At 43.6% G+C, this 27,053-nt stretch overlaps 1 protein-coding gene across 9 annotated transcripts in view; it reads right to left on the bottom strand.

Moving 5' to 3' along the window:
- NFIX (nuclear factor I X) overlaps positions 1–27,053 on the bottom strand; it is a 273,828-nt gene that overhangs the window by 36,489 nt on the left and 210,286 nt on the right. For 5 of the 9 annotated variants that reach the window (XM_040346497.1, XM_040346496.1, XM_040346501.1 and 2 more), the window contains 7 exons: positions 26,374–26,448; positions 24,651–24,771; positions 22,641–22,673; positions 19,327–19,463; positions 17,587–17,694; positions 14,570–14,748; positions 6,174–6,327 (listed from right to left, as the gene is read on the bottom strand). In XM_040346497.1, coding sequence (XP_040202431.1) covers positions 6,174–6,327; positions 14,570–14,748; positions 17,587–17,694; positions 19,327–19,463; positions 22,641–22,673; positions 24,651–24,771; positions 26,374–26,448 — 807 coding nt within the window. The remainder of the gene's footprint in view (positions 1–6,173; positions 6,328–14,569; positions 14,749–17,586; positions 17,695–19,326; positions 19,464–22,640; positions 22,674–24,650; positions 24,772–26,373; positions 26,449–27,053) is intronic. The other 4 variants (XM_040346502.1, XM_040346504.1, XM_040346500.1 and 1 more) reach the window with 3 other exon arrangements.

Below are 27,053 nucleotides of genomic sequence, written 5' to 3'. Positions count from 1 at the left end.
GCGGAGAGCTTCGGAAATACTCGGGACAGCTCGGCTAAACTTGGGAACCCTCGAAAAGGCTCGGGAACTGAGTATTTCTGTGTTTTTCAGAGTATTTCCAAACGGCTCTGATCGGCTCTGCTCGGCTCCAGCGTCCCCACATCTCTGGCCAAATGTGGTACTGCACACCACAGAGGCTTGAATCCTGCTCGTTTTGTGAGACAACACTCGGAAGCCGAGTCAGGATTTTAGAGAAAAAATTCTCGTATTTTGCGAAACACTCGTTAACCGCGTTACTCGCAATCCAAGGTTTCACTGTACTTGTACTGAATTTCAGTGATTGGAGACAACTGGCCCTCACACATCCCACAACAAAATCCTGACAGAGGTTCCAACATTTCCCCACTCTATCCAAAACATGTTGCAAGTATTTCTTCCAAGTTACATTGGTCCCACCTGGACCAATGTAAGAATGTATGTGCCATAGCTTTGGGATCCCTGTAGAAGCTGGAAATCACGGTAGCAGGCACTGATACTCCAATGATCTCCACTAGCTTCTGGGTCCAGTGCTGAGCAGCTGCATTGAGAACACAGGAGGTCACCAGCTTTGCATGGGTGCCCTTAGATGCCATAAATGCAATACACAGTGCCTTGTAAAAGTATTCATACCTCTTGAAATTTTCCACATTCTGTCATGTTACAACCAAAAACATAAATATATTTTATTGGGATTTTATGCGATGGACCAACACAAAGTGGCTCATAATTGTGAAGAGGAAAAAATGATAAATGGTTTTCAAAATAGTTTACAACTAAATAAATGAAAAGTGTGGGGTACATTTGTATTCAGCCCCCCTGAGTCAATACTTTGTAGAACCGCCTTTTTCTACAATTACAGCTGCAAGTCTTTTTGGGGATGTCTCTACCAGATTTACACATCTAGAGAGGGACATTTTTGCCCATTCTTCTTTGCAAAATACCTCAAGCTCTGTCAGATTGGATGGAGAGTGTCTGTGAACAGCAATTTTCAAATCTTGCCACAGATTCTCAACTGGATTTAGGTCTGGACTTTGACTGGGCCATTCTAACACATGAATATGCTTTGATCTAAACCATTCCATTGTAGCTCTGGCTGTATGTTTAGGGTCGTTGTCCTTCTGGAAGATGAACCTCCACCCCAGTCTCAAGTCTTTTGCAGACTCTAACAGGTTTTCTTCTAAGATTGCCCTGTATTTGGCTCCATCCATCTTCCCATCAACTCTGACCAGCTTCCCTGACGCTGCTGAAGAAAAGAATCCCCACAACATGATGCAGCCACCACCATGTTTCACGGTGGGGCTGGTGTGATCAGGATGATGTGCAGTGTTAGTTTTCCTCCACACATAACATTTTGCTTTTAGGCCAATAAGTACAATTTTTGTCTCATCTGACCAGAGAAACTCCTTCCACATATTTGCTGTGTCCCTCGCATGGCTTTTTGTAAACTGCAAACAGGACTTCTTATGGCTTTCTTTCAACAATGTCTTTCTTCTTGCCACTCTTCCATAAAGGCCAGATTTGTGGAGAGCATGACTAATAGTTGTCCTGTGGACAGATTCTCCCACCTGAGCTGTGGATCTCTGCAGCTCCTCCAGAGTTTCCATGGTCCTCTTGGCTGCTTCTCTGATTAATATTCTCCTTGCCCGGCCTGTCAGTTTAGGTGGACGGCCATGTCTTGGTAGGTTTGCAGTTGTGCCATACTCTTTCCATTTTCGGATGATGTATTGAACAGAGCTCTGTGAGATGTTCAAAGCTTGGGATATTTTTTTATAACCTAACCCTGCTTTATACTTCTCCACAACGTTATCCCTGACCTGTCTGGTGTATTCCTTGGCCTTCATGATGCTGTTTGTTCACTATGGTTATCTAACAAACCTCTGAGGGCTTCAAAGAACAGATGTATTCATGCTGAGATTAAATTGCACACAGGTGGACTCTATTTAATAATTAGGTGACTTTTGAAGGCAATTGGTTCCACTAGATTTTAGTTAGGGGTGTCAGAGTAAAGGAGGGCTGAATACAAATTCACTCCATACTTTTCAGATATTTATTTGTAAAAAATTTATAATTTTTCTTCCACTTCACTATTATGTGCCACTTTGTTTTGGTCTATCACATACAATCCCAATAAAATACATTTACGTTTTTGGTTGTAACATGAGAAAATGTGGAAAATTTCAAGGCAAAATTTAGTCTTCCTAATCCCTTATCATGGTTTTTTCTTATTTGCTCCATTTTTGGTCTGTTTAATATACCATTGGAAGCATCTTATTATACCTCTTTTTTATGTGTGTAGCACCCCCCTAGATAGTTTGCTAGACTGTTTAGGATTTTTTTTTTGGCTCCACTGTAGTGGATTCTAGAAAGTATTGGGCTGGAAGAAGCAGATCTTTAGCCTGAATATTTATATAGTCTGGCCGATCCCGGTGGGAGGATGCCCAGTAGGTGGCTGAGGTGTGTATAAATAGTCTGAGGCCTGGAACAGAGCGCTCTTGCCCAAGAGGAGGAGATCCCAGCCTGAGGGGCTGCTGCCCTTCTGGGCAGTGTAGCTGAAGTTCACAGGAGCTCATTGAGGTCCCAGCTCAGCCAGAGCTGGAGGGGGCTATTTTCAGACAATATCGGGAACTGATCGGAGGATTTCACCAAGGATCTGGTCTGGCAGTTCACTGTAGATCTGTCTGTCTGATATTGGAAGCAGGCATCCAAGTATTCAGAGACATTGTGAGAACAGACCTGAGGGTTGGATCCTATTGACTGTTTGCGGCTTATATCCCCTTTGTGCACCAGAGCCGGTGCTTTTACGGATTGGGACATTCCCTTTTGGGGTCTCAGCGCTGCTCATGCCCTTAGTGGCTGCTGAAGGGACTATACCAAGAAGCTAGACAAAGTGAAAAGTGTCGTCTGGCTCCCTGCACCCTAACCATGTTCAACTTTCAATAAAGAATCAAAAGGTACCCCCTAGGCTGATTATTGAGCCATAAGAGTGACTGTAAGTGGGAGTGACTGAGCAGTTTAGCAAAAGATAACGGACAGGGCTGACACCATTCAGTTCACAAAAATTCACCCACAACAGGACTTAGGAGCTGAGTGCATTTCTGACAGACAAGTATTTTCTCTCTTTAAGTTCCATTAAAGGGAAATGTGCATGTATTTCAGAGATGCACTGCATACGTCTTTTTTTTTTTTGCCTTGACATACACTTTAAAGTATATCTAAACCCAATACCATAACAATTTAAGTATTGCAGCTTACCAGTCCTTAGATGTCATAGCTGCATTCATTTTCATTTTTATCAAGCTTTTTATTCCCTTATGTTCAACCAGTGATCCTGCCAGTAATACACTTACTAAGACAGGAAGTATGAGAACTACAAAACAACTCCTACTCTTCTCATCTCCATAACATAGAGGAGGGGTGTTCTGTAGTTCACAGAAGAGAACAGAGCAAAGCTGCTAAGACTTTAATGCAGCACAGAGAACACTGAATTCATTATTATTATTTTTTTGCACTTATCAAATTGATATAACAAAATGCTTGGTATATTTAACTAAAAGGAAGTAAATAAGAGAAGGTCATTGTTAGCATTCACATACTCTTTAAACAGATGGTGGCATCCTTCCTTTAAAGGTGAATTCTAGGTATGAAGTATTATTGCATAGTTACATTGGTCCAGCTTGACACAAATTAAGTAGACACATCTCTATCTCATGCCTGAATGATCACTGAGGAAGCTACAAATCAGTGCAGTAGTCAGCACTGCTTCTCTCGTGGCCGTGGGCTGTCTGAGCAGTCCCGGGGCCGGATGCCACACAGGCACAGAGAGCAGAGTGAAGCCGCCTCCCCCTCCAGTGTTTGTCTACACAGGGGGAGGGAACCTGCTGTGCTGATCTGAGGTACTGAATGGGATGCGGGAGGGGGGTCCGTCTGTGCTGAAGGGTGGGTTTGTGCTTAAAGGGGGTCCATCCGTGCTACAGTAACTATGTCCGCCAAAGGTTTTTTAAATCTGTTCTGCTAGGCTTGTGATTTACACAACTCTGTAACTGGGGCATGGGGACACCTCGATTTTAGTGGCGGCTCGTTTTTTTGGGGGAGGGGGGCAAACAACTACCCTTCCCCCCCGAGTGGCAAACATCCAAACCCAACCCCCCCCCCCCCCGCGCTGATGCTGGAGTCGGTCTGGCACTTACCCCATCATGGCAGGTGGCAGGCAGCGTGGTGCAGTGGCTCGGCTCCGAGTCCTCTCCTCCATGGCGGCTTCCAGCTCCTCTCCTCCTCCACCTAGGCATCCAATCGATCGCCTGTCCTTTCAGCCGGGAGAAGGATCAGTGTTACAACAGCAAATATTAATTCGCTGTTGTAACACACCTGGGTGGGATCAGAGCGCACTCTCTGCAACCCGAGCCCACCCTATATTGAAGCCTATTAGAAGCCTATTAGGCCTCCCCTCCGCATTGGAATCCATGGGCTGATGTCCTGAAAGGGGCCGGGACACATGGATAGGGGAAGCGGCAATGGACGGGGGGCTGTGCGCCCGTAATGGACGGGCCACCCCTGCTCTATTTCCTGGTTCTGGTTTTCAGCTTCCTGTGTCACCCCTCCAGGGGAGGACTGGGTGGTGGTGTGGGGGATGTGATTTCCAGTAATAATAATGTTATAGTAATAATAATAATAATATAAAAATAATAATTATAATAATACTAATAATAATAAACAGCATCATCATAATTGAATTGATTAATTTATTATTAAATGCCTTAATATTAACTTAAATAATATTAATAATAATAAAAAAAATTTTTTTATCATCATCATTATTATTATTATTATTATTATTATTATTATTATTATTAATAACATTAATTATTATTCAGTGCTGGTGGCTCTGAATGTAGTTACTATTCTGACATTGAGCAGAACAGGATCTGTAGTCATGACAGCTGCTGGGCATTAACCAACCACCTCTCTCAGACCTGCGATCACAGAGTCTGGCAGAGAGGAATCTTCCATCACCAACTTCCTTTGCTTTTCTTATATGTCATGTGACAGAATGCCGAGAGCTGCAAAGAAAGCGGATGCTGCAAGAGTTGAAAAGGTACCGTATGTAACAATACTTTCACCTTGGTCCCCCAATCACCATGGCAGGCTTCGGGGTCATTCACATGTGTAGCAGTACTTGCCACTTCTCTGAAAAGTAATCCGTGATTGATCACTTTTCAGAGAACTTTGACAGGCAGCTGCTGTAATCCTAAAAATAATGACCCACTTTGCCGCAGCTGCTTTTGCATGACAGGCCCCATTAACTTGAAGTATAAAACCACAGCCATGAGCATTGGCATGCCTTTATTCAGGTGGGAGGCTGGAGAGAATTTAAACCTCCGCCAGCCACCTGCTTTTACTGCCCCCTGGCCACCCATATGAACAAGCCTCAAGTCTATTACACTTTATGAAGCCCACAGAAATCTTTCCTTACCGGGAAAGGCCAGTTGGCAGTGTTTGCTACCCATGCCAATGGTTCTTGGTCCTCCCCGGCACCTCTCTGCCTCCAACCTGTTCAATGGACAGTGGATCAGCTATTGTTGCCCATAGATGGATCATCTGTGGTCATTCCAGAAGTCAATCTAATGACTGAATTTTGTCAAACAGGACTGTTGAAAAACTTTTGTTGATCAGCAGCTTGCAGCCAATCGGCTGCAGTCGCTGAGATCAGTGTATTCTGACAGCAGGGGAGTCACGATGTCACAATACATTGGCACGTGTGGATGAGGAAATTCAATTGTTTTTTTATTTTTTCAATCAGCCCAATGACTGATCCATACGCAGACCTCTGATTCACTGTGCAGTGGGAAAGTAGGTGACACAGGAAGCTGCAATGCTGAGACAGGAAACAGAGGTGTCACCGTGCTGGCTACTTAGCGTAGCAGAGAATCACAAGAGGGGGCTGAACAGAATTAAAAAAGTCTATGGCTGGCATAACCATTTCACATAACAATATTTCAACCAAGCTGTTTGCCTACAACACCTCATTTTACTTTCCCCACCTGCAAATTACTTGAATAGATGGAGAAAGGGACCAAAACTATATATATATATATATATTTTTTTTTTTTGTTTTTGTTTTTTGTGTGTGGGGAGTTGGGGTAATTCATTTCACTTACAGGGTGATGCTGGTGTTGCCAGTCCTCCTTCTGGGACAATGTTGCTGGTGACAGGTTTTGTGTCTGGCAGGGGAAGGGGGACAGGCCTGGCCACGGGTGCGGGGGGTGGCAGCAAAAAGGAACCCGACATTTTCCCCTGGGCCCCGCTGCTGGGCTGCGGACAACATAAATAACAAAAGGAAAGTAAACGGAGCTCAGAACGGCCCCCTCGCCCGCACAGTCCCTAGCCCTTTCCCTATGCCCAAAAACTGCGGGAAGCCGTGGGAATTGTCAAGGAACAAAAATGAAAAGTGTGAAAATTAAAAATGTGTTAAAAAAAAAAAGAAAAAAAGCCATGTGGATACTTATTAGTATTTTTCTAACAAATAAAACTAACATTAGCAACACATGAACACATTTTTTTTCTAGATATTTATATTTACAGAAATGTGTAGGTGAAAATGTTAGGATGCTTAAACAAAAGAAAAAATATGTAAAGTAAAAAAAAAAAAAAAAAGATGTAATGTATTTTTATTGGATGTATTTACAGTATACATATGGTGGACAAAATGGAAGCAAGTAAAAAATAAAATAAAAATAAAATAAGAAGAAGCAGCACATTTTTGGTTTTATGTGATACATATGCAGAAGAGCTGACAATCTAATAACCTTGGAAATGCTACTATTATTATTTTTTTTTTTAATGTATAGTTTGAAGGTAATCAATACTTTTCACCATACACAAGCCTGTATGTAGCACAAAAATACAAATTTAAAAAAATAAATAAAAATACAGAATAAATAATAAGTACTTATATATATATATATCATTACCTACTGGGGTGATCTATAAATAAATAATGTTGTGTATATATACTACGGGTCCTTTTTTTTTTAGATGGCTTAGTTTGTAATTGCACGGTTCTTTCTATATTATATAAAGTTTGTTAAAAAAATAAATAAAGCTGCTGCATGTCAAAGATGTGTATACAAATGGGGGTGTAATGGATAGCTGATTGGCAGGCTTGAAATAGTAACTTGTATCTTTGCACAGAATAAGTCCTTTTCTTTTTTTTTCTTTTGGACTGCTCAGCCTCTACGGCAGTGATGGCAAACCTTGGCACCCCAGAGGTTTTGGAACTAAATTTCCCATGATGCTCATGCACTCTGCAGTGTAGTTGAGCATCATGGGAAATCTAGTTCCAAATCATCATTGGGTACCAAGGTTTCGCCATCACTGCTCTATGGTGTCAGCACTTTTTTCACATCTTCTGTTTCTCCTGACTTGGAGAAGTGCACTTGCAGTGCAATACCAGCCAACCTGACACAGGACCCACCCCGAGGACCTCTTGCAGTAGGTGCATGCATGGGCGTCCGCTCCATAGGGCAAGGGGGGGGCAATTGCCCCCCCCCCCTTGAATCGAGAAGGTGTTGAAGAGTGAAAACACCCCTCCGCAACTGAAGCAGTGACAGCGCAGCGGTGACAGGCAGGTTAGAACAGGGAGAGAGATGCGAACTGCTGGCCGTGGCGTTGCAAGGGGGGGGGGGTGGTCTGGTGCGGAGTGACCAACCATCTCCTTCTCTCGTGGCTGCGGGCTGTCTGAGCAGTCCCGGGCCGGATGTCAAACAGGAACAGAGAGCAGAGTGAATCCGCCTCCCCCTCCAGTGTTTGTGTACACAGGGGGAGGGAACCTGCTGTGCTGATCTGAGGTACTGAATGGGATGAGGGAGGGGGGTCCGTCTGTGCTGAAGGGTGGGTTTGTGCTTAAAGGGGGTCCATCTGTGCTGAAGGGGGACTGTGCTGAATGGAGGGCTCTGTGCGGAATGGGGGGGTCCATTAGTGCTGAATGGAGGGGTCTGTGCTGAAGGGGGATCCATCTGTTCTAAATGGAGGGGTCTGTGCAGAATGGGGAGGTCCATGTGTGCTGAAGTAGGGCCCACATGTGCTAAAGGGGGTCTGTACATTCTCTAGGCTATATTTATATGGGCATGGAGTGAAGCTGAATTATCTCAAGAGCTATTTCACACTGCCAGCTGGGCACGTTATCGGTAAAGTACCGCTAAAAATCGGCGCTTTACCATTGTTTTAGGTGCGCTATTTGGCCGCTAGCAGGGCGCTTTTAACCCCCGCTAGCGTTTGAAGAAAGTGTTAAATGCGATTGTGTATAGCAGCTGCCAAAGCGCCCGCCCCTGAAAACATTTCAGCGGACGCCCATGGGTGCATGTCCTGTGGCTGCCCCTTGAGTTAATAGGGAGGGAGGTGTCAGAGTTGCACCATGCTCCTACAGGCCAGGCAGTTTGGAAAAAGGCTTATGTGCAAAGCTACCAAGTGATATTTGAAATCTGCCAGAATATTGCCGACTTATTAAAGCTTTCCACTTTCAAAATGGCACCCAAGCCAACGCTTTTTTTGTTTTGAAGAGTTGGGAAGGATCAGAACCTCAGACAGGGTTTTAGATATCACAATAAAGAATTCACTTGCTTGGCTCCTATGTAAAATTGATCTAATTGTCTACATTCTGAGGGATGTTTAACTTCATTTAAAGGAGGTGGATCATTTAAAGGTCTTTTTAGAGCCTGCCCCTGCAGGATCTTATCTTGACTTCACTAATCTCTGCCACTCTGTTCACCACTAGGAGCAAGAAGCACAAGTCCTTTGTAAGATCCAAGTCAGAATTTATAGGCAAAGGACTCTTTTTCGGCCACCAAGTCACTGGTGGCCATTCACCAAGCACCAGTGCTGTCGTGTTGGAGGATCGGGAGAAAGCCCTTACAACAACCGGAAGTTACCGGAGGAGGGAAGGCAAGGTGAGAATGTTGGGGTCGGAAATTTAAGTAAACTTGCTGCTTTGCAGTACATGGGCAAATCACAGATTCACTTCAACACTTATTTTGTCTTTTTATGCTCCTTTTGATATGTTATTAGCTTTAGTTATAGGCATCCAGGGCTGTGCCAGGGCGAATGATGCCTCCTAAGGTGGCCATTTTTGCATCCCTCCTCTCAGTCGTTTAGTTGATAGGAAGCTGTTGGCCAGGCCACACAGCATCCTTGGTTGCTAGGAGGCAGCAGTTATGGTTGTTTGGCACCTGGAGGCTGAACATACACATGGATGATAATGAACTTGAGGATGAAGCATTGACACTCCAGTCTCATTGCAGCCACCCCCCCTTCCCAAACATGCATCCATAAGTGCCATTTGGGGCAGTAGCATCAGTCTGCCTCGGGCCCTTCAGGTAACCCTCTAGATACAGATGTTACAGATTTCTAAGACATTGACATGCAACATCCTAGATCAGCCTTTCTCAACCAGGGTTCTGTGGAACCCTAGGGTTCCTCCAGGGGTTGCTAGGGGTCCCTTGAAGGCTTAGCAATTTCAGCCTCTCAGATAAGTAACCACTGACGAATGACTATTGCACTAATGTACTATGAGCTGTAGATATAATAAATATTAGAAGGGATTCCCTCAGACCAGAAAGGTTCTCCATGTTAAAAAGGTTGAGAAAGGCTGTCCTAGACAGGCAGACCTTCATTAACATTCAGCACTGCACTTTCTTTTTTTAAACTAAAATTCCTAACAATAAGATTGAAATTACTGGACTATTAAACTATTAACAAAAAATATAACATTTTTAAAAGTAGCGTGCAAAAGGGAGCGGGCCTATTTATAATGATTGGTCGGTGTGGTGATGCTCATTCATCGCCCACCAATAGGCATAAGAGTGGACCAGCAACCAAGGTTATTTTCTAGCTGCAGGGAGAAAAGTGAGGCCATAACCTGCCTGCACTAATGGCTGGGGAGCCTAAATTATATGACTACCTGAACAGAATTACATTTGGCCGCTTACCTAAAAGTGGAACTAAACCCATTGATTTTACTGTTGCTCAAAACAGTTAAACCCAAGCCATGCCGTAAATGATAACTGTCACATTTAATTTTTTCCCTCAGCCAATCAAATGGCTGGCGTCATAACTGATCACATGTGTAGCACCATGGCAACTGCAGTTCAGACAGAGGCCAAGATGGCAGCTTCCTTGGTTGTAAAGTATAGGAGGGTTTAGCTCCACTTTATAGAAGGATTAAACCCAAAAGTAAAAAATAGTAATATATTGAGGTTTTTGAATCCTTCTATATGGTGGCTGCATTTGTTTTCTTTTTTTATTCTGCATCTCCTTTAGTTTCACCTGGTGGTCCAGCCAGTAACACACTTCCTGTCTTAAGCCCCATACACACTATCAGTTTTCCTGCAGGTTTTCTCTTCAGGTTTACCAAAACCATGTAGTGCAAGGGCCTGCCTGATTGCATACAAATTAAAACTCTTGAGGTTTGACCTCATATTAGATGGTTTTGGTAAACCTGAAGAGAAAACCTGCAGGAAAACTGATAGTGTGTATGGGGCTTCAGAGTGTCTCCACTCTGGATGGAGGAGTAATGGAGACATCTTTGGACAGCAGCATTCTCAGCCTGAGTGGAGGGGAGTGTTAGACTAGCAGATGTAGATAGACCTAACTAGCAAACTATAGCTAAACTCCAGGTAACACTATTTAGAAGTTACAGCAACAGTTTTTAGGATACAGGTTTTATATAAATGAATAAAAGCTGACCATTGTCAGAGGAAAATGGATTGTCTCAAACCTCTAACTGCCACTTTTTCTGGTTTGTCTCAACTCCCAACTGCCACTTTACTGGTTTGTCTCAATCCCCTAACTGCCACTTTTCTGGTTTGTCTCAACCCCCTAATGCCTAGTACACACAAGAGGATCGATCCGCGGAAACGGTCCGGAGGCGGATTTTGATCTCATGGTTGTACTAACCATGAGATCAAAATCCCTGCGGAATTCCCTCCGCAGTGACGTGTCGCGCCATCGACGCGATGATGACGCAGCGACGTGCACGACGCTGTAATATAAGGACTTCCACGCATGCGTCGAATCATTACGACGCATGCGAGGGATGGAATCGGATGGATTGATCCGCTAAGTCTGTACAGACCAGCGGATCAATCCGCTGGACTGGATTCCAGCGGATAGATTTCTTAGCATGCTAAGAAATTTTGATCCGCTGGAAATCCATCGGCCCGAAAAAATCCGCGGATAAATATCCGCTGGGTTGTACACACCAGGGGATCTATCCGCTGAAACCGGTCCGCGGATAAATTTCAGCGGATCGATCCTCTCGTGTGTACGGAGCCTTACTGCAACTTTGGCTGGTTTGTCTCAACTCCCTAACTGGCATTTCGCTGGGTTGTCTCATCCCCCCAACTGCAAATTTGCTGATTTGTCTCAACCCCCTAACTGCCACTTTGCTGGTTTGTCTCAACCCCCTGAGACCCCTTTCACACTGGGGGCGCTTTTCAGGCACTATAACGCTAAAAATAGCGCCTGCAAAGCACCGTGAAACAGCCGCTGCTGCCTCTCCAGTGTGAAAGCCCCGAGGGGTGAAGGAGTGATGTGTATTCCGCTCCTGCCCATTGAAATCAATGGGCACTTCAGCTATACCGCCGGCAAAGCGCTGCTGTAGCATCGCTTTGCGGTGGCTTGTAACCCTTTCTTGGCCACTAGCGGGGGGGGTTAAAAGCGCCCCGCTAGTGGCCAAATACTCCTGCAAATACAACGTTAAAGCGCCTCTAAAAATAAAAATTTACCGCCAACGCCCCAGTGAGAAAGGGGCCCAACTGCAATTTTGCTGGTTTGTCTCATCCCCTATCTGCCACTTTAGCTGGTTTGTTTTAACCCCTAACTGACACTTTTTCTGACCAGCTTCATACATCGAGGGAAGTTGAAAAATAACAGACTTAGGCTTCTTTCACACTATGGATTGTATGTCCGTTTTATAATATCCGTATTACACCTATTAACGGACGTTTATTAACGGATTTAATAACGGATACATACGGATAAATATTTTACCATTCTTCCTTTATTGAAAACGGATAATGTTTATCCGTATATATCCGTATACATCCGTTATATCATTCCTTTCTAACGTCCGTTAATAAAAAACATTTCACCCTTTCTTGAAGTCCAGCTCCAGAAGTCGCATGGATATTCAGGGGAACCCCGCCGTCAATTTAAAACAAAAATGACGTGCGGTTCCCGGTAAATATCCATAACCAGACCCTTCAGGTCTGGTATGGATATTCAGGGGAACCCCGCCGTCAATTTAAAACAAAAATGACGTGCGGTTCCCGGTAAATATCCATAACCAGACCCTTCAGGTCTGGTATGGATATTCAGGGGAACCCCGCCGTCAATGTAAAACAAAAATGACGTGCGGTTCCCCCTAAATATCCATAACCAGACCCATTATCCGAGCACGTTGACCTGGCCGGCCGCAGAAAAGAGGGGGGGACAGAGTGCGGCCCCCCCTCTCTCCTGAACCGCACCAGGCCACATGCCCTCAACATGGGGAGGATGTCCCCATGTTGATGGGGACAAGGGTCTCATCCCCACAACCCTTGCCCGGTGGTTGTGGAGGTATGCGGGCGGGAGGTTTATCAGAATCTGGAAGACCCCTTTAACAAAGGGGACCCCCAGATCCTGACCCCCCCCCTGTGTGAAATGGTAATGGGGTACACTGTACCTCTACCATTTCACGAAGGAAGTAAAAAGTATTGTAAAAAAACACACTGACACAAAAGAATAAAGTCCTTTATTAAAAAAAAAAAAAAAAAAAACTCCAGCGCTGAAAAATCCACTCGTTCCCGGCTTCCAGCGTTGTCCTGATCCTGCGACGGGTGCGGGTGATCTCCCGCGATGAGAAGATCCAGCGTCGGGTGATCTCCGCTCCGGCGATGTGAAGATCCATCCAGCGCAGCATCCCGGACCTCCTCTCACCGCTGGGCACAGCCCAGCGAATGAGCGGAGGCAGCAGTGACATTTCTTATATAGAGGAGGCAGAGCCACTCGTCACGTGACCCTGCCCCCTCTGACGTACCTCTGCTACGTCACTGGGGAAGACCATGAAGAGGAAAGACCTTTCCTCTTCATGGTCTTCCCCAGTGACGTAGCAGAGGTACGTCAGAGGGGGCAGGGTCACGTGACGAGTGGCTCTGCCTCCTCTATATAAGAAATGTCACTGCTGCCTCCGCTCATTCGCTGGGCTGTGCCCAGCGGTGAGAGGAGGTCCGGGATGCTGCGCTGGATGGATCTTCACATCGCCGGAGCGGAGATCACCCGACGCTGGATCTTCTCATCGCGGGAGATCACCCGCACCCGTCGCAGGATCAGGACAACGCTGGAAGCCGGGAACGAGTGGATTTTTCAGCGCTGGAGTTTTTTTTTTTTTTTTTTTTAATAAAGGACTTTATTCTTTTGTGTCAGTGTGTTTTTTTACAATACTTTTTACTTCCTTCGTGAAATGGTAGAGGTACAGTGTACCCCATTACCATTTCACACAGGGGGGGGGGGCCAGGATCTGGGGGTCCCCTTTGTTAAAGGGGTCTTCCAGATTCTGATAAACCTCCCGCCCGCATACCCCCACAACCACCGGGCAAGGGTTGTGGGGATGAGACCCTTGTCCCCATCAACATGGGGACATCCTCCCCATGTTGAGGGCATGTGGCCTGGTGCGGTTCAGGAGAGAGGGGGGGCCGCACTCTGTCCCCCCCTCTTTTCTGCGGCCGGCCAGGTCAATGTGCTCGGATAATGGGTCTGGTTATGGATATTTAGGGGGAACCGCACGTCATTTTTGTTTTACATTGACGGCGGGGTTCCCCTGAATATCCATACCAGACCTGAAGGGTCTGGTTATGGATATTTACCGGGAACCGCACGTCATTTTTGTTTTAAATTGACGGCGGGGTTCCCCTGAATATCCATACCAGACCTGAAGGGTCTGGTTATGGATATTTACCGGGAACCGCACGTCATTTTTGTTTTAAATTGACAGCGGGGTTCCCCTGAATATCCATGCTCAGTAAAATTAACGTCCGTTAACATAACGGACATTTATGGAGACATTTACTAACGTCCATGTGCCATAGACTTCAATGTTAAAATATAACGGACGTTAATATATCCGTTACTTGCAACGGACAAATAATTTACAAAAAATAGTGCAAGACCCGTCACATATTCCGTTATAACTAACGTCCGTATGTTATAACGGACTATTACGGATCTTTACGGAACATAAAAAAATCCCATAGACTTTAATGATATTTTATAAAGGACGTATAACTTCCGTTTTTTAACATTATCTGACGGATTTTAAAACGGATTATTAAAACGGATTTATTTTGTAGTGTGAAAAGGGCCTTACTGGTTGGAACACCAGGTGAAACTTTTTTTATAAAGAAATGTGATTGAGAGCAAATCACAGTGACACGATGAGGAATGTACAACCTTGTATATAGACTGAATCTTTCTGTATGGAGGAATGCAACAGATCTCACAAGAAATTAAGACAGTTACTCACCTGCCCTGCTCCCTGTCCAGAGGTGTCTGAGCAGACAAACTGAACAAACTCTTTTAGGGAGTCCTGGCTGTGATGGTGATGATGGTAGCGTATTGTTGGGTGAGTGAAGTAAGGGCTGGACTGCTGAATAATGGACGTTGAAGGAAAGTGTATAGTAGATGCAGATGCTCTTGGGCTCCCTGAGACAAAATAGAAAAAAATCAGCACAATGAGGCAAATTTACAAAAGGTTTATTGCATGTTAATACAATTTAAATGATGTTATTTCAATGGCCAAATTATACGTCAACTGTCTTGCACTACCCATTTCTACCCCAACTAACTGGCTAGCCTTTGTATTACACGTACTGCAGCTCCACTCCAACACGTTGTGTATGTGCGTCGCCATTCATTTTACCCTTTCCCGCCTAGCCTTGGAATCCCTTTAACTGGGCAGAAAGGTCTGCCTAATCTCGTAACCGATGTGATTGGCTATCACATGATGAGAAGCTGGTCCCGCCAGGCACGCTCTCAGCGCAGAAACCTTTGCTGCTCATGGGTGCGGCGTGTGGGTGGTAAAGCCCACCCTCTTTGCTTCAACCCATATGAGTTGCCTGGGTGGCAACAGGGTAAATAGCACTTCAGTGCACACATCACAGCTCACCACAATGCACGATATGTGTTGTGGTGTGTTGCAAAGAACAAAAATGTCTGTATTGGTAATAATTTTCCTTTGTTGGGGCCTACTTAAAACTCAAGATAAAACGTGTTGCTGCATATGCGTTACTGCACCAAAGTATTATTTAAATGGACCCAAAAAAGATACCCCAAGGATGACACTGAATGAAATACGAGTTAATTTCCCCCAAAGTAAACCTGGAGCCAATGACTAGAAGACTAAGGACCCATTCACGCTACAAACGCATGTAAAAAATATATACATTTATATTAAAAACAGGTTTGGCATTATTCCCAACTTTATTTACTTTTTGTTTTTACCAAAAATAGGTAGATGAATACGTATCGGCCTAAACCGAGGAAAAAAATAATTTTATATATGTTTTTGGGGGATATTTATTATAGCAAAAAGTAAAAAATATTGCATTTTTTTCAAAATTGTCGCTCTATTTTTGTTTATAGCGCAAAAAATAAAAACCGCAGAGGTGATCAAATACCACCAAAAGAAAGCTCTATTTGTGGGGAAAAAAAGGACGTAAATTTTGTTTGGGAGCCACGTCGCACGACCACGCAATTGTTTGTTAAAGCGACGCAGTGCCGAATCGCAAAACCTGGCCTGGGCCTTTAGCTGCATTTTGGTCCGGGACTTAAGTGGTTAATTTTCTTAAATACGTTTGTATTAAAGGGTGCTATCATTTTTAAACATTTTGGTTTTCCCTTGTATCCTTTCCATAAACTTTTCAATTCTACATCATTTTAGAAACTTATAGACACAAATCATACAAAAAATAACTAAAAGACCATATACTGTAGGTAACAGTTTGAATGAAAAGGTTTCCATCTGGTGGTCATAAATAGTAGTGCAGTTTTTTATTTAAAACATTCCAATGATGGAGAAAGTTTGGAGTTTAACCACTTAGGGACTGGAAGGATTTGCCCCCTTAATGACCAGGCCATTTTTTGGGATTCGGCACTACGTCGCTTTAACTGACAATTGCGCGGTCATGCCACGTTGTACCCAAACAAAACTGACGTCTTTTTTTCCCCACAAATGGCTTTCTTTTGGTGGTATTTATTCACCTTTGCGGTTTTTGTTTTTTTGCACTATAAACAAAAAAAGAGTGACAATTTTGAAAAAAACAAAACAATATTTTTTACTTTTTGCTATAATAAATATCCCAAAAAACAATAAAAAAAATGTCTTAATCAGTTTGGGCCAATATGTATTCTTCTACATATTTTTGGTAAAAAAAATAATGCAATAAGTGTATATTGATAGATTTGCGCAAAAGTTACAGTATCTACAAAATAGGGGAGCTAAGAAAAACCACTGATTATATAAATGTCACTGGCAGGGAAGGGATACACACTAGGGGGCGATCAAGAGTTAAAGGTGTTCCATAGGGAGGTGTTTCTAACAGTGGGGGGAGGGGATTGCCTGGGAGTAGAGAGAGATTGCTGTTCCTGATCTCTGGGAACAGCAGATGTCTCTACTTCCCTGACAGAACGGGGATGTATCTGTTTACATTGACAGATCCCCGTTCTGGCTCTCTAAAGGAGTGATTGCAGGTGTCACCGGCGGACATCGCGCATCGTCTCCGGTGTTGCGTCGCCGGAGCGGACGTGCCCCTTATAGTTTCTTAAACCGGCGGAGGTACAATGACAGCGGTCTCACTATCTTATCAACATCTGCATATGCATAGAAAGAGCTCTCTGGTCAAGCATCAAGACCATCCAAGAAGCCGGGTAGTATAATTTTCAAAGAAAATTAAAGGAAACATGCAGGATTAGTATCTGCATCATTAGGTGTATATCTAACAATAATGTGCAAATGAAAAGAAGATGTGGCCATACAATAATATTACTGGATGAAAACAACCATATAAGGTGTCATTAGCAGAATTACAGAAATCCATCCTCGCTTGAGGAGCCAAAGGATATATATATGGTCAGGACAGCATAATGTCCAGTTGCCCAAATAGGCCCGTACGTATGCCTACAGCAGAATACCAGGGAGAAACGGTCTTGATGCTTGACCAGGGAGCTATTTTTATGCTTATGCATGTTCAGATGTTGATAAGACAGTGAGACCTATTCCTTTTCAGAATACCCATGTATTTGTCCTGACGAAGCAAATCAGTGAAACTCGTTGACGCACAGGGGCTCACTTATCTTTCGTAGTGTATCAACCTCCTTTTTTCTTATCATCATTCTTATGCTGTTTACAATTGTCTATATATGTTTTTAAAGTGTTTGCTCTTTGCTCTTGTTGTGTTGTTGTATTGTGAATGTAGTATTCTATTATGAATGTAGTCTAAAATGCATTTAAAGTAATGCGGTTACAACTTTGCCATGACTTACCTGGTCTCACTCCAGCCAACACAGGGAGGGGATGATGGGTGAATGCCATGCGAGAAGAACTGGTCTGGCAATACTCTAGCTTGCCTGACTTCTTAAGAGACCCGGGTCCTTGAAAGAAAGAGAAATATCAGTGAGGTGATGAGAGCCGAGTATGTCAGATGGGCCAATCCCAGCAAAACCCCCAGAATATACACAATTATTTTAGACCCACAAGGGCTGACTATTACAAAGGAAGGATCTGTCAAGGGAACTCATCAAAAGTGCCAACTAGGCCTGTCCTTTCCTCCATTCATAAAAGCCATACTATCACTTCCCGCTATGACAAGCGCTCTGTAAATGGAGGAGGCTGACAATTCAGTCACCTGCCTATCCTCCATTTATAGAGTGCTTTTCACTGCGTGAAGCAAAACTACAGCTTCTATAAATGGAGGAGAAGGACCCTTCATGCATCTGCCCCTATTTCCTTTTAATGGCGGGAAGCAATAGTATAGCAATTTTTAATAGAGCAATGGCATTGAAAGAGGGTGCAGCTGCTCTTATTAAACCCCCTGCAGTACTGGAAGATGTTGGGGGTATGCAGGGGCAGGGGCAGGGGGCAGACGACTGAAGGTTTTAACCAACATGGCAGCCACCAGCACAAGGGACCCATTTTATTCGCTGTTAGACATGTGCATGATGAAAAAATGTTGTTTCATTTAGTTTCGTAAAATGTGGTAGATTTGCTGAATTTGTATTCGAGATTCATATTCGGATTTCATATTCAGAATTTGTTTTATTTCTTTAGAATTGACAGATTTTTTCAATTCGATACGTTCAAATCGATAAATTTTGAATTGGCCGAATCGAAAAAATTTTTTTTTTTTTCGATTCGAATGTGGCAAAGTGAACAAACAAAAAAAAATAATTACAGTGACTCTTTAAATCACCTTTGGCTCAACTAAAACAGCATTGTTTCGAAATGGTACTCTAATATGACGCAGGGGTAGATTTAATAAAACTGGAGCACTCAAAATCTGGTGCAGCTGTGCATAGTAGCCAATCAGCTTCTAACTTCAGCTTTTTCAGTTAAGCTTTGACAATAAAACCTAGAAGCTGATTGGTTTCTATGCAGAGTTGCACCAGATTTTGCATTCTCCAGCTTTAGTAAATGACCCCCACGTCTTTGAATTCAGAAACATGTTTACAGTTCGAATTTGACATAAAATTTGATTTGAATTACGGAAAATTGGACAAATTTAGTTTTGTTATTTGAAGCATTCGGTAAAGTTAGTTTATACTGTAATTCGGGTATTCAGATATAACCGAATCTCAGAATAATGAAAAATTTGTCCAAATATTTTTTCAGAACGAAACGAACTGCACATGTCTATTCTCTGCCCAGCGTTGGAAGACAACCCTCCTGCGCATGAGCAGGAGTGGGTAATGCCGGTACACAGGGACCATGCCGGTGATGTAAGCTGAGGCAAGCATGTGCAGCTTAGTTTACATGCTGGAGAAGACAATGAGCAAGCGGTAGGTTTATTTTATTGCAAAAGAGACATTGCATGCATCTACATAGATAAGTATACATTGATCTGCATAGATAAATAGATAGATAGAGATGTCAAACATTGGGTCTATGCAAAGCACATCGGGTCTAAGCAAAGCAGATAGACATTTCAGGTGAAGTAATGATCGATGAGGTTTAAGATTCTCCCCTTTTCTAAGCAAAATAAAAATCAGCAGCAACAAATTTCTTACCCGTGTCCACATCATTCGGCCAACCGCTGGCCTGGCTGCCCCCAGCTGCAGGTGACCGGCCTGTACCCGGGTAGAAGACATCATCCACTGGGCTCTCTAACTCACTGTCATCCAAAGACTTCGGGCGCTTTGTCGAGCTGAGTGATAGACATGAACAGAGAGGCATCAGCATGTGCCATCATATACACACACGCATACAATATAACTATATATATATATATATATATATATATATATATATATATATATATATATATATATATATATATATATATATATAAAATATTGGATACAGAATAGTCATAAAAAAAAAAAGCATACAACTGTTGATGCAAGTGAGCAATCTGAGAGTTTGGCTCAGGTACTAACAGGGCCCTGAAGAACTCATAGAGGCACAGTGAAGGGATAGCCAAAGTGTCCATACTGGGTACTTACTCCTAAGTGAATGTTCACCCCTGTGTACCTTATATTCCACCCCTGGACCTCACAGCGCCAATGGTTGTTACGGTGCACATGGCCGTCTGTGCCCTAGAAACCAATGCCGCTGTGTGGGCCTGCCGCCTGTGTCCTAGCAACCAATGATATTGTGTGGAATAGCCATGGGCATCCTAGCAACCAATGATGTTGTGCTGCCTGGGCCACCAGCGTCCCACCAACCCATGAAGCTGTGTGGGCCAACCGCCTGCATCTTAGCAACCACCAGTGATGCTGTGCAGCCCAGACTGCTAGTTGCCAACTAGGGGAAAAAAATGGCCGCTTAAGTCAGGACCTGGCCCCAGCAGGCATATATAGCCAAATGCCTGGGTCTGGTCAGGTAACAATTTATATGTCTTTTTTTTAAGGGGATTTTCAAAGGTATTTTTGGCTATTATTTACAGGCTTTTGTTATTAACCTAAAAATTGTATTTATTTGAATGCACCTGATGTAAATATATATTGAATATTTAAATATCCTATCACAAGGAATGGGGGGGTTTGGCTAGTAGCATACTGTAGGTCTAAAAAATAAATCTAAGAATAGATGAAATGATTTCTTGTGAAAAAAAAGAATAGATGAAATGTAATTATTAAGAGCTATAAAGCTCAATGGAATATATATATAAATGACACCCACACATTTCTGGCCCAAGGAACTATCAGCACTGAAATATTAAATCAGAGCAGATTGTGATATTTTTACTAGTGTGACATAGAAACAATGATTCACAATGCATCTTCCTGTTGATATTTCTGTCAGAAATAGGAAAGAATCTACAACATTTTGGAGAAATGTTGCTAGTTGTGTCACATATAATTAAATAGATTGTTTATAATTTTATGTGCATAGGATGGTAAGGTGGTGTAGGACTCCATGATAACTATGGTCACTGTAAAATTACATTGACTGATAATTTGTCCAAATTTGTGCCTTTTTGTGACAATTTGGTGTACATTTTCTCACTCTGTGCACCAACAGTTTATCAAGGCCATTGTGTATATACTTTATATGTCTGTGCCATGAGGGAGCGGATTACAGGGTGGGTCCAGGTCTGCCTGGTGATTACAGAAAGATCCTGAGCTCCGTGTCCTGGGATTGGTGGAGAGGTCTGTGCAGGTTCCCCTCAGCCAATCTCAGAAAAGCTTTAGCAAGGAGGGAAAACCTGAGGTAACAGTGGTTAGCCATGAGGTGATCTCAGCGACACTGCCTACTCAGTTCTCTTTCTATGAATGCTGCTTATAGACTAAGGCCGGCCATACATGGCTCTAATTCCAAAAATCTTTTCTAAGAATTTTCATTCAAATCTCGCACCATTAGCGGCCGATTTTCGTGCGACCATTTGAGTGATCGGGCATGTTGAAAACACTTTGAAATATAAAGATTTTGTAATCAATGATGGGAGAATCGTGTGAAAAATATAATCGAAAAAGAAATGCGCATGAGCACAAGAAAAAAAACACTAGTGTGGGGTTCAAGAGGTTAAAGCAGATGGTGAGGAGGTGACACAACACCTCCTCATGACCTGTCAAATGTTATCTAAAGAATGATCCAAACGTGGATCCCTCTTCAAATCAAGTGTGAATGAGCCCTAACGCTGGGAATGAGCGTCCATCAGTTTTCACATCCTAGCAACATGGCAGGACATAGTGGTTGTTAGCCTGGCTTCCGGGGAGGCCCAAATAGCCTACAGGTATGACAATATCATAAATGGACATTTTACAAAGCTGCTCCCTCCCTGCATAGGCTATTTTCTGGGAAAGATTAACCGAGCCTTTAAATAATGAAGATGCCCCTCCATTGTGGTTGGCCCACCTGGGTTCCCGGAATAGTGCCATGACCCCAGGAAAGATGGTGATTGCTAAGTGACAGGATAATGCAGCCTGAGATTTTCACCCCACCCTTAGACCCCTTACATACTGGGTCACTTTGCAGGCGCTATCACGCTAAAAATAGCGCCTGCAAAGCGACCTGAAACAGCCGCTGCTGTTTCACACTGGAGTGGTGGGCTAGCAGGATGGTAAAAAAAAGTCCTAATAGCAGCATCTTTGGATCGGTAAAGGAGCGCTCCTGCCCATTGAAATCAATGGGGCACCGCGGCTATATGGCTGTCAAAGCGCCTCTGCAGAGGTGCTTTGCGCTGGTTTTTAACCCTTTCTCGGTAGCGCAGCAAAATTGACGGTAAGCGCCGCTAAAAATAGCGACGCTTTACCGCCGATGCCGCCCCCGCCCCAGTGGGAAAGGGGACTTAGTGATCTCAGAGCCTGTGAGGGACCTGAATGGATGGAGTTGACCTGAGTGGGACTGCCGACTGATTTTATTTGGTCTTGTGAGTGTTCCCTTGAAGTGCCCCTGGAAGGTATTTGTTCACTGTTGGTCCTCACACACACACACATATATATATATATATATATATATATATATATATATATTCATGGCCAAAAATATTGGCACCCCTGCATTTCTGTGAAAAAAGGACGCAACAAGTGTCAATCACTGGTCATTAGTTTTACTAATTTTGGAGCTTCACTTGTTGAGATATATATATTTTTATGTGTATATTGGCGCCGGATCCTATTTTCTATTTTTTTTACCCCTGCATTTCTGTCAGATAATGCACCACTTCCCCCAGAAAATTGTTGCAATTACAAATGTTTAGGAATACTAATGTTTATTTATTTTGTTTGTCTTGGCAGGACACAAAAAGTGGAGAAACAAAAAGCCAAATCTGACACATTCCATGCAAAACTCCAAAAATGGACTGGACAAAATAATTGACTCAAAATTCTAATGCTTCTGTAATGTAGAAAAAATTATCAAAAAGTTTGCCAAAACTTACCTGTGGAAGCCAAAATCCTTTTGGGAGTATGTGCTGTGGACAGACGAAACAAAATTACAGCTTTTTGGTAAAGCCCATCATTCTACTGTTTTCAGAAAAATAAATTAGGCCTTCAATGAAAAGAATACAGTCCCTACAGTCACACATGGTGGAGATTCACTGATGTTTTGGGGTTGCTTTGCTGCTTTAGGCACTGGAAGTCTTGACCGTGTGCATGGCATTATGAAATCTGAAGACTGCCAAAGAATTCTGTGGTGCAATGTAGGGCCCAGTGTCAGAAAGTGGGGTTGCCGTCAGAGGTCATGGGTCTTACAGAAGGACAATGACCCAAAGCACACATCAAAAAGAACCTAGTTGTTAAAGTGGAGGTTCACCCCAAAAATCTATTTTTAACAGTAGATTGGGCCTAATTACGGGAAGCAGAATCGGGTGTTTTGATTCAAATCAATGCAGTACTTACCTTTTTTGAGATAGATGTTCTCCCGCCGCTTCTGGGTATGGGCTACGGGACTGGGCGTTCCTATTTGATTGACAGCCTTCCGACCGTCGCATACAGCGCGTCACCAGTTTCCGAAAGTAGCCGAACGTCGGTGTGCAGACGCCGTATAGCGCCGCACCGACGTTCGGCAACTCGTGACACGCTGTATGCGACTGTCGGAAGGCTGTCAATCAAATAGGAACGCCCAGTCCCGAAGACCATACGGCGGGAGAACATCTATCTCAAAAAAGGTAAGTACTGCATTGATTTTAATCAAAACACCCGATTCTGCTTCCCGTAATTAGGCCCAATCTACTGTTAAATTTTTTTTCCGGGTGAACTCCCGCTTTAAAGACAAAGCAGTGGAGAGTACTGAACTGGCCAGCAATGAGTCCAGATCTAAATCCCATAGAGCACCTGTGGAGGTCCAAAATTCCAGTAGAGAGTGTAAGAAATGTATTGACGGTTACATAAAGGGATTGATTTCAGTAATGTTTTTCAAGGGCTGTGCTACCAAATATTAAATTGAGGGTGCCAATAATGTTGTCTAGTACATTTCTGGAGTTCTGCGTGGAATGTGTCAGATTTGTCTTTTTGTTTCTCCACTTTTTTGTGTCATACCAATACAAACAAAAGAAATAAACACGAGAATGCCTAAACATTTGAAATTGCAACAATTTTCTGGGTGAAGTGGTGCATTATCTGACAGAAGTGCAAGAATTCCATTTTTTTCCATGACTGTAGATATCTCCTTTACTGCCCACTGATGTTTTGGCATTTGATAGTCAACTGACAGGAGTGGGGCATAATAATCACTACGCAGAAATCTTAGCTTTATGGTGAAGGCCTTACCTTCAACTATGTAGTGCAAGGGTCTGCCTGATTGCAGTAGGTCATATACATCATACAGATGCATCCCTTACACAAGCAGGTTATGGGCACCCCCTGGCATAACCTGACAGCATCTGTCACAAGGAGCCTGGCTGGTCCGACCCAAACAGGAAGTTTCCTTAAAAGGTAGATGTGGTCCCTGCTCTCTCCTTACTCCTTTATTGCCTCTCCTTATCGCTGGCACTGTCCCTGTCAGATGGGGAACCTGTCCCCAACCTGCCTATTTACATAAAGCGTGCCAAACCCTGGGGTCAGAGTCTTAAATAAACTCTGCTTGACCTAAGATGGCCACCAGGGTCACATGGGGCATATGCATCCAATCGGTAACACTGCCTGGGTGACCAAGGAAATCATAGAGAAACACATCTTCTCATAACTTCCTTTCCTATCTGCCTTGCCGCTGTGGTCGAGCGCCACCTGCAGTGGGAAATATAGACTGCACCTGCCTATCTCTCCTGCATCCCTACAGGCAGATTGCATAGGCTCAGCACATTAACCCCTTGTCCAAAGTTAGGAACCTTGAGGTGTCTTACTAGCAATGTCACCCGAGGAAACCATCTAACAACATTATGTTGAGGGGAAAATTTTCACCATAGTAATTCAATCTTTAGTGTAACAAATAGTCAACTGGTTTCTCTTACCTGCTGGATGGAGGAGACGTTAAGGACCGCCGACCAAGTGTCACCTGGTTTATATTGTAATAGCTTGGGCTCTCCAGATCCGCCAATGAGAAGTTAGGGCCAGATGCTGTTGCGACAGGTGCTAAAAAAAAAAAAACAGGTATCAAAATAAGGCTTTGGCATGTTCATTGTGGACAGTAAGGGGCCATTTTTGACATGGAAAAATTCTAAGTTGAATGCCCTATAACAATAAAGTACTAGCTAAATATATATCCTAATATTAAAGTGGTTGTAAACCTCAGACATGAAAAATGAACAAAGCATATCCCTTTATTGTGTGTACTTGTCTTAATTAAGAACACTAAGTGTAATTTCTGTCTGCTGCTTGGTTCCTCTGCTATCAGCATGAATCACTCCTGACAAGTTTTCCTGACACTAAGATAAATAAGGTAACAGGGGAGAGACCTCCAGCTGATTGACAGCCTCAGCGCTGTTCCTGTGGGCTGTGTAGAGGGGGAGTGTGTCCATTCCCTCCAATCAGCTCTCAGAGCTCTCCTCACTGAGCTCTGCAGAGTGTAATTTCAGCTCTCTGCCCCCTTTTTTCTGAATGCTCAGACACGCTTTATAAATTTAACGGCTGCGGGGGATGTTTTAGGATGAGAGTGGTGGAAGTGGCCAGTACATATAAATCTATGTCCTCAGTCACTTTCGGCCGAGGGAAGGAGGCTGTATGGGGCCCAGTGATTTCTAACAGCAGCCCTGTCTCAGGCCCCGTACACACGATCGAGTTTCTCGGCAGAATTCAGCCAGAAACTCGGTTCAGAGCTGAATTCTGCCGAGAAACCCGGCCGTGTGTACACTTTCGGCCGAGGAAGCTGACGAGGACCTCGGCGAGGAAATAGAGAACATGTTCTCTATTTCCTCGTTGTTCAATGGGAAATTTCAGCTCGCCGAGGTCCTCGGCGGCTTCACAAGGAACTCGACGGACAAAACGATGTGTTTTGCCCGTCGAGTTCCTCGGTCGTGTGTACGCGGCCTAAGGCTGGGTTCACATATATCCAAATTGGATGTTGGTTTCCCGGCATCTAATTTGCATGTCAGGCGAGTGTGACTAGCTCTCCATAGAGCCGATTCACACAGGTCCGGGACGACCACGGTCCGGATTGCAGAAGGGATTGTGCGTGTTTGGGTCCGGTTCAGGTGCGAATTCAGGCAAAAATTCTGACCTGAACCGGTGAACAGACGAGCACCAGACCCCAGGCACGAACCCGCGACCACAGGTATGTGAACCCAGGCTTAGGGTTCCCCATATACATTAGATCAGCTATTCTCAACTAGGGTTCTGTGGAACCCTAGTGTTCCTTTAGAGGTCTCTAGGGGTTCTTTGAGTGGAATAATTTACCTCTTTACTATTGACCATCTATCTTATGGTGCCTGCATATTTCTGGGGCTAACACCACTTGGTAGAGCCATTTGGAGGACACCAATGAACGTTTTAGCTTCTTTCCAACTGACCCCCAATTATTTGCTTTTATCAGGGTTCCCTCAGACTTCCTAAAATTATTTCAAAGGTCCCTCTACAGTAAAAAAGTTTGAGAAAGGCTGTATTCGATTTTTTTTACTAAAATCCGCAGTTTTTGGCTCAACTAATGTCTATGAGCACCTTAGTTCATGCCTAACCTCTACACAATATTCAATTACTCTAGGTCCTTTCCTCCTCTTCATACCGATTCTAAATACTCACTCTGTGACACGCGGACGAGCTCTGTGACATTCCACACACCAGAGGTGACAAAGCAGTCCTGGAAAGTGAGATGTCCTGGGAAAAAAAAGAAAACAGACAGAATTAAATTAATGTCACTTTACGCCAGTTTCACTTATTCTGGACTTCAGAGAGATCATTTATCATACAGGATACCTTATTAATAATAATATTAATTATTATTTTCATTATAGCACCAAAAACTTTGAGATCCCAAAACCTGAACTTTCAATGGTCTATTTATAATGCAGCCAATGTGACTTTTAGGCCCCTTTCACACTGACACGTTTTTCAGGCGGTTTAGCGCTAGAAATAGCGCTGCTTCAATACCGCCTGAAAAAATCGTGCCCTGCAGGCTTCAATGTGAAAGCCCGAAGGCTTTCACACTGAAGCGGTGCGCTAGCAGGACCGCTCCAAAAGTCCTACTAGACGCATCTTTGGAGCGGTATAGAAGCGGGGTGTTTACCGCTTATATACCGCTCCTTCCCGCCGATCTCCGTTCCCTGCGACGTTACGACGCACGGGAGCGGAGAACGGCGCCAAATTCAAAAACGTAAACAAACACTATACATACAGTATACTGTAATCTTATAGATTACAGTACTGTATGTAAAAAAAAACACACACCCATTGTCCCTAGTGGTCTGCCCTGTGTCCTACAT

Source organism: Rana temporaria, chromosome 3 (genome assembly GCF_905171775.1).
Source record: "Rana temporaria chromosome 3, aRanTem1.1, whole genome shotgun sequence".
NCBI classification, from domain to species: Eukaryota; Metazoa; Chordata; class Amphibia; order Anura; family Ranidae; genus Rana; species Rana temporaria.
This window is presented reverse-complemented; position numbering and strand designations above follow the sequence as displayed.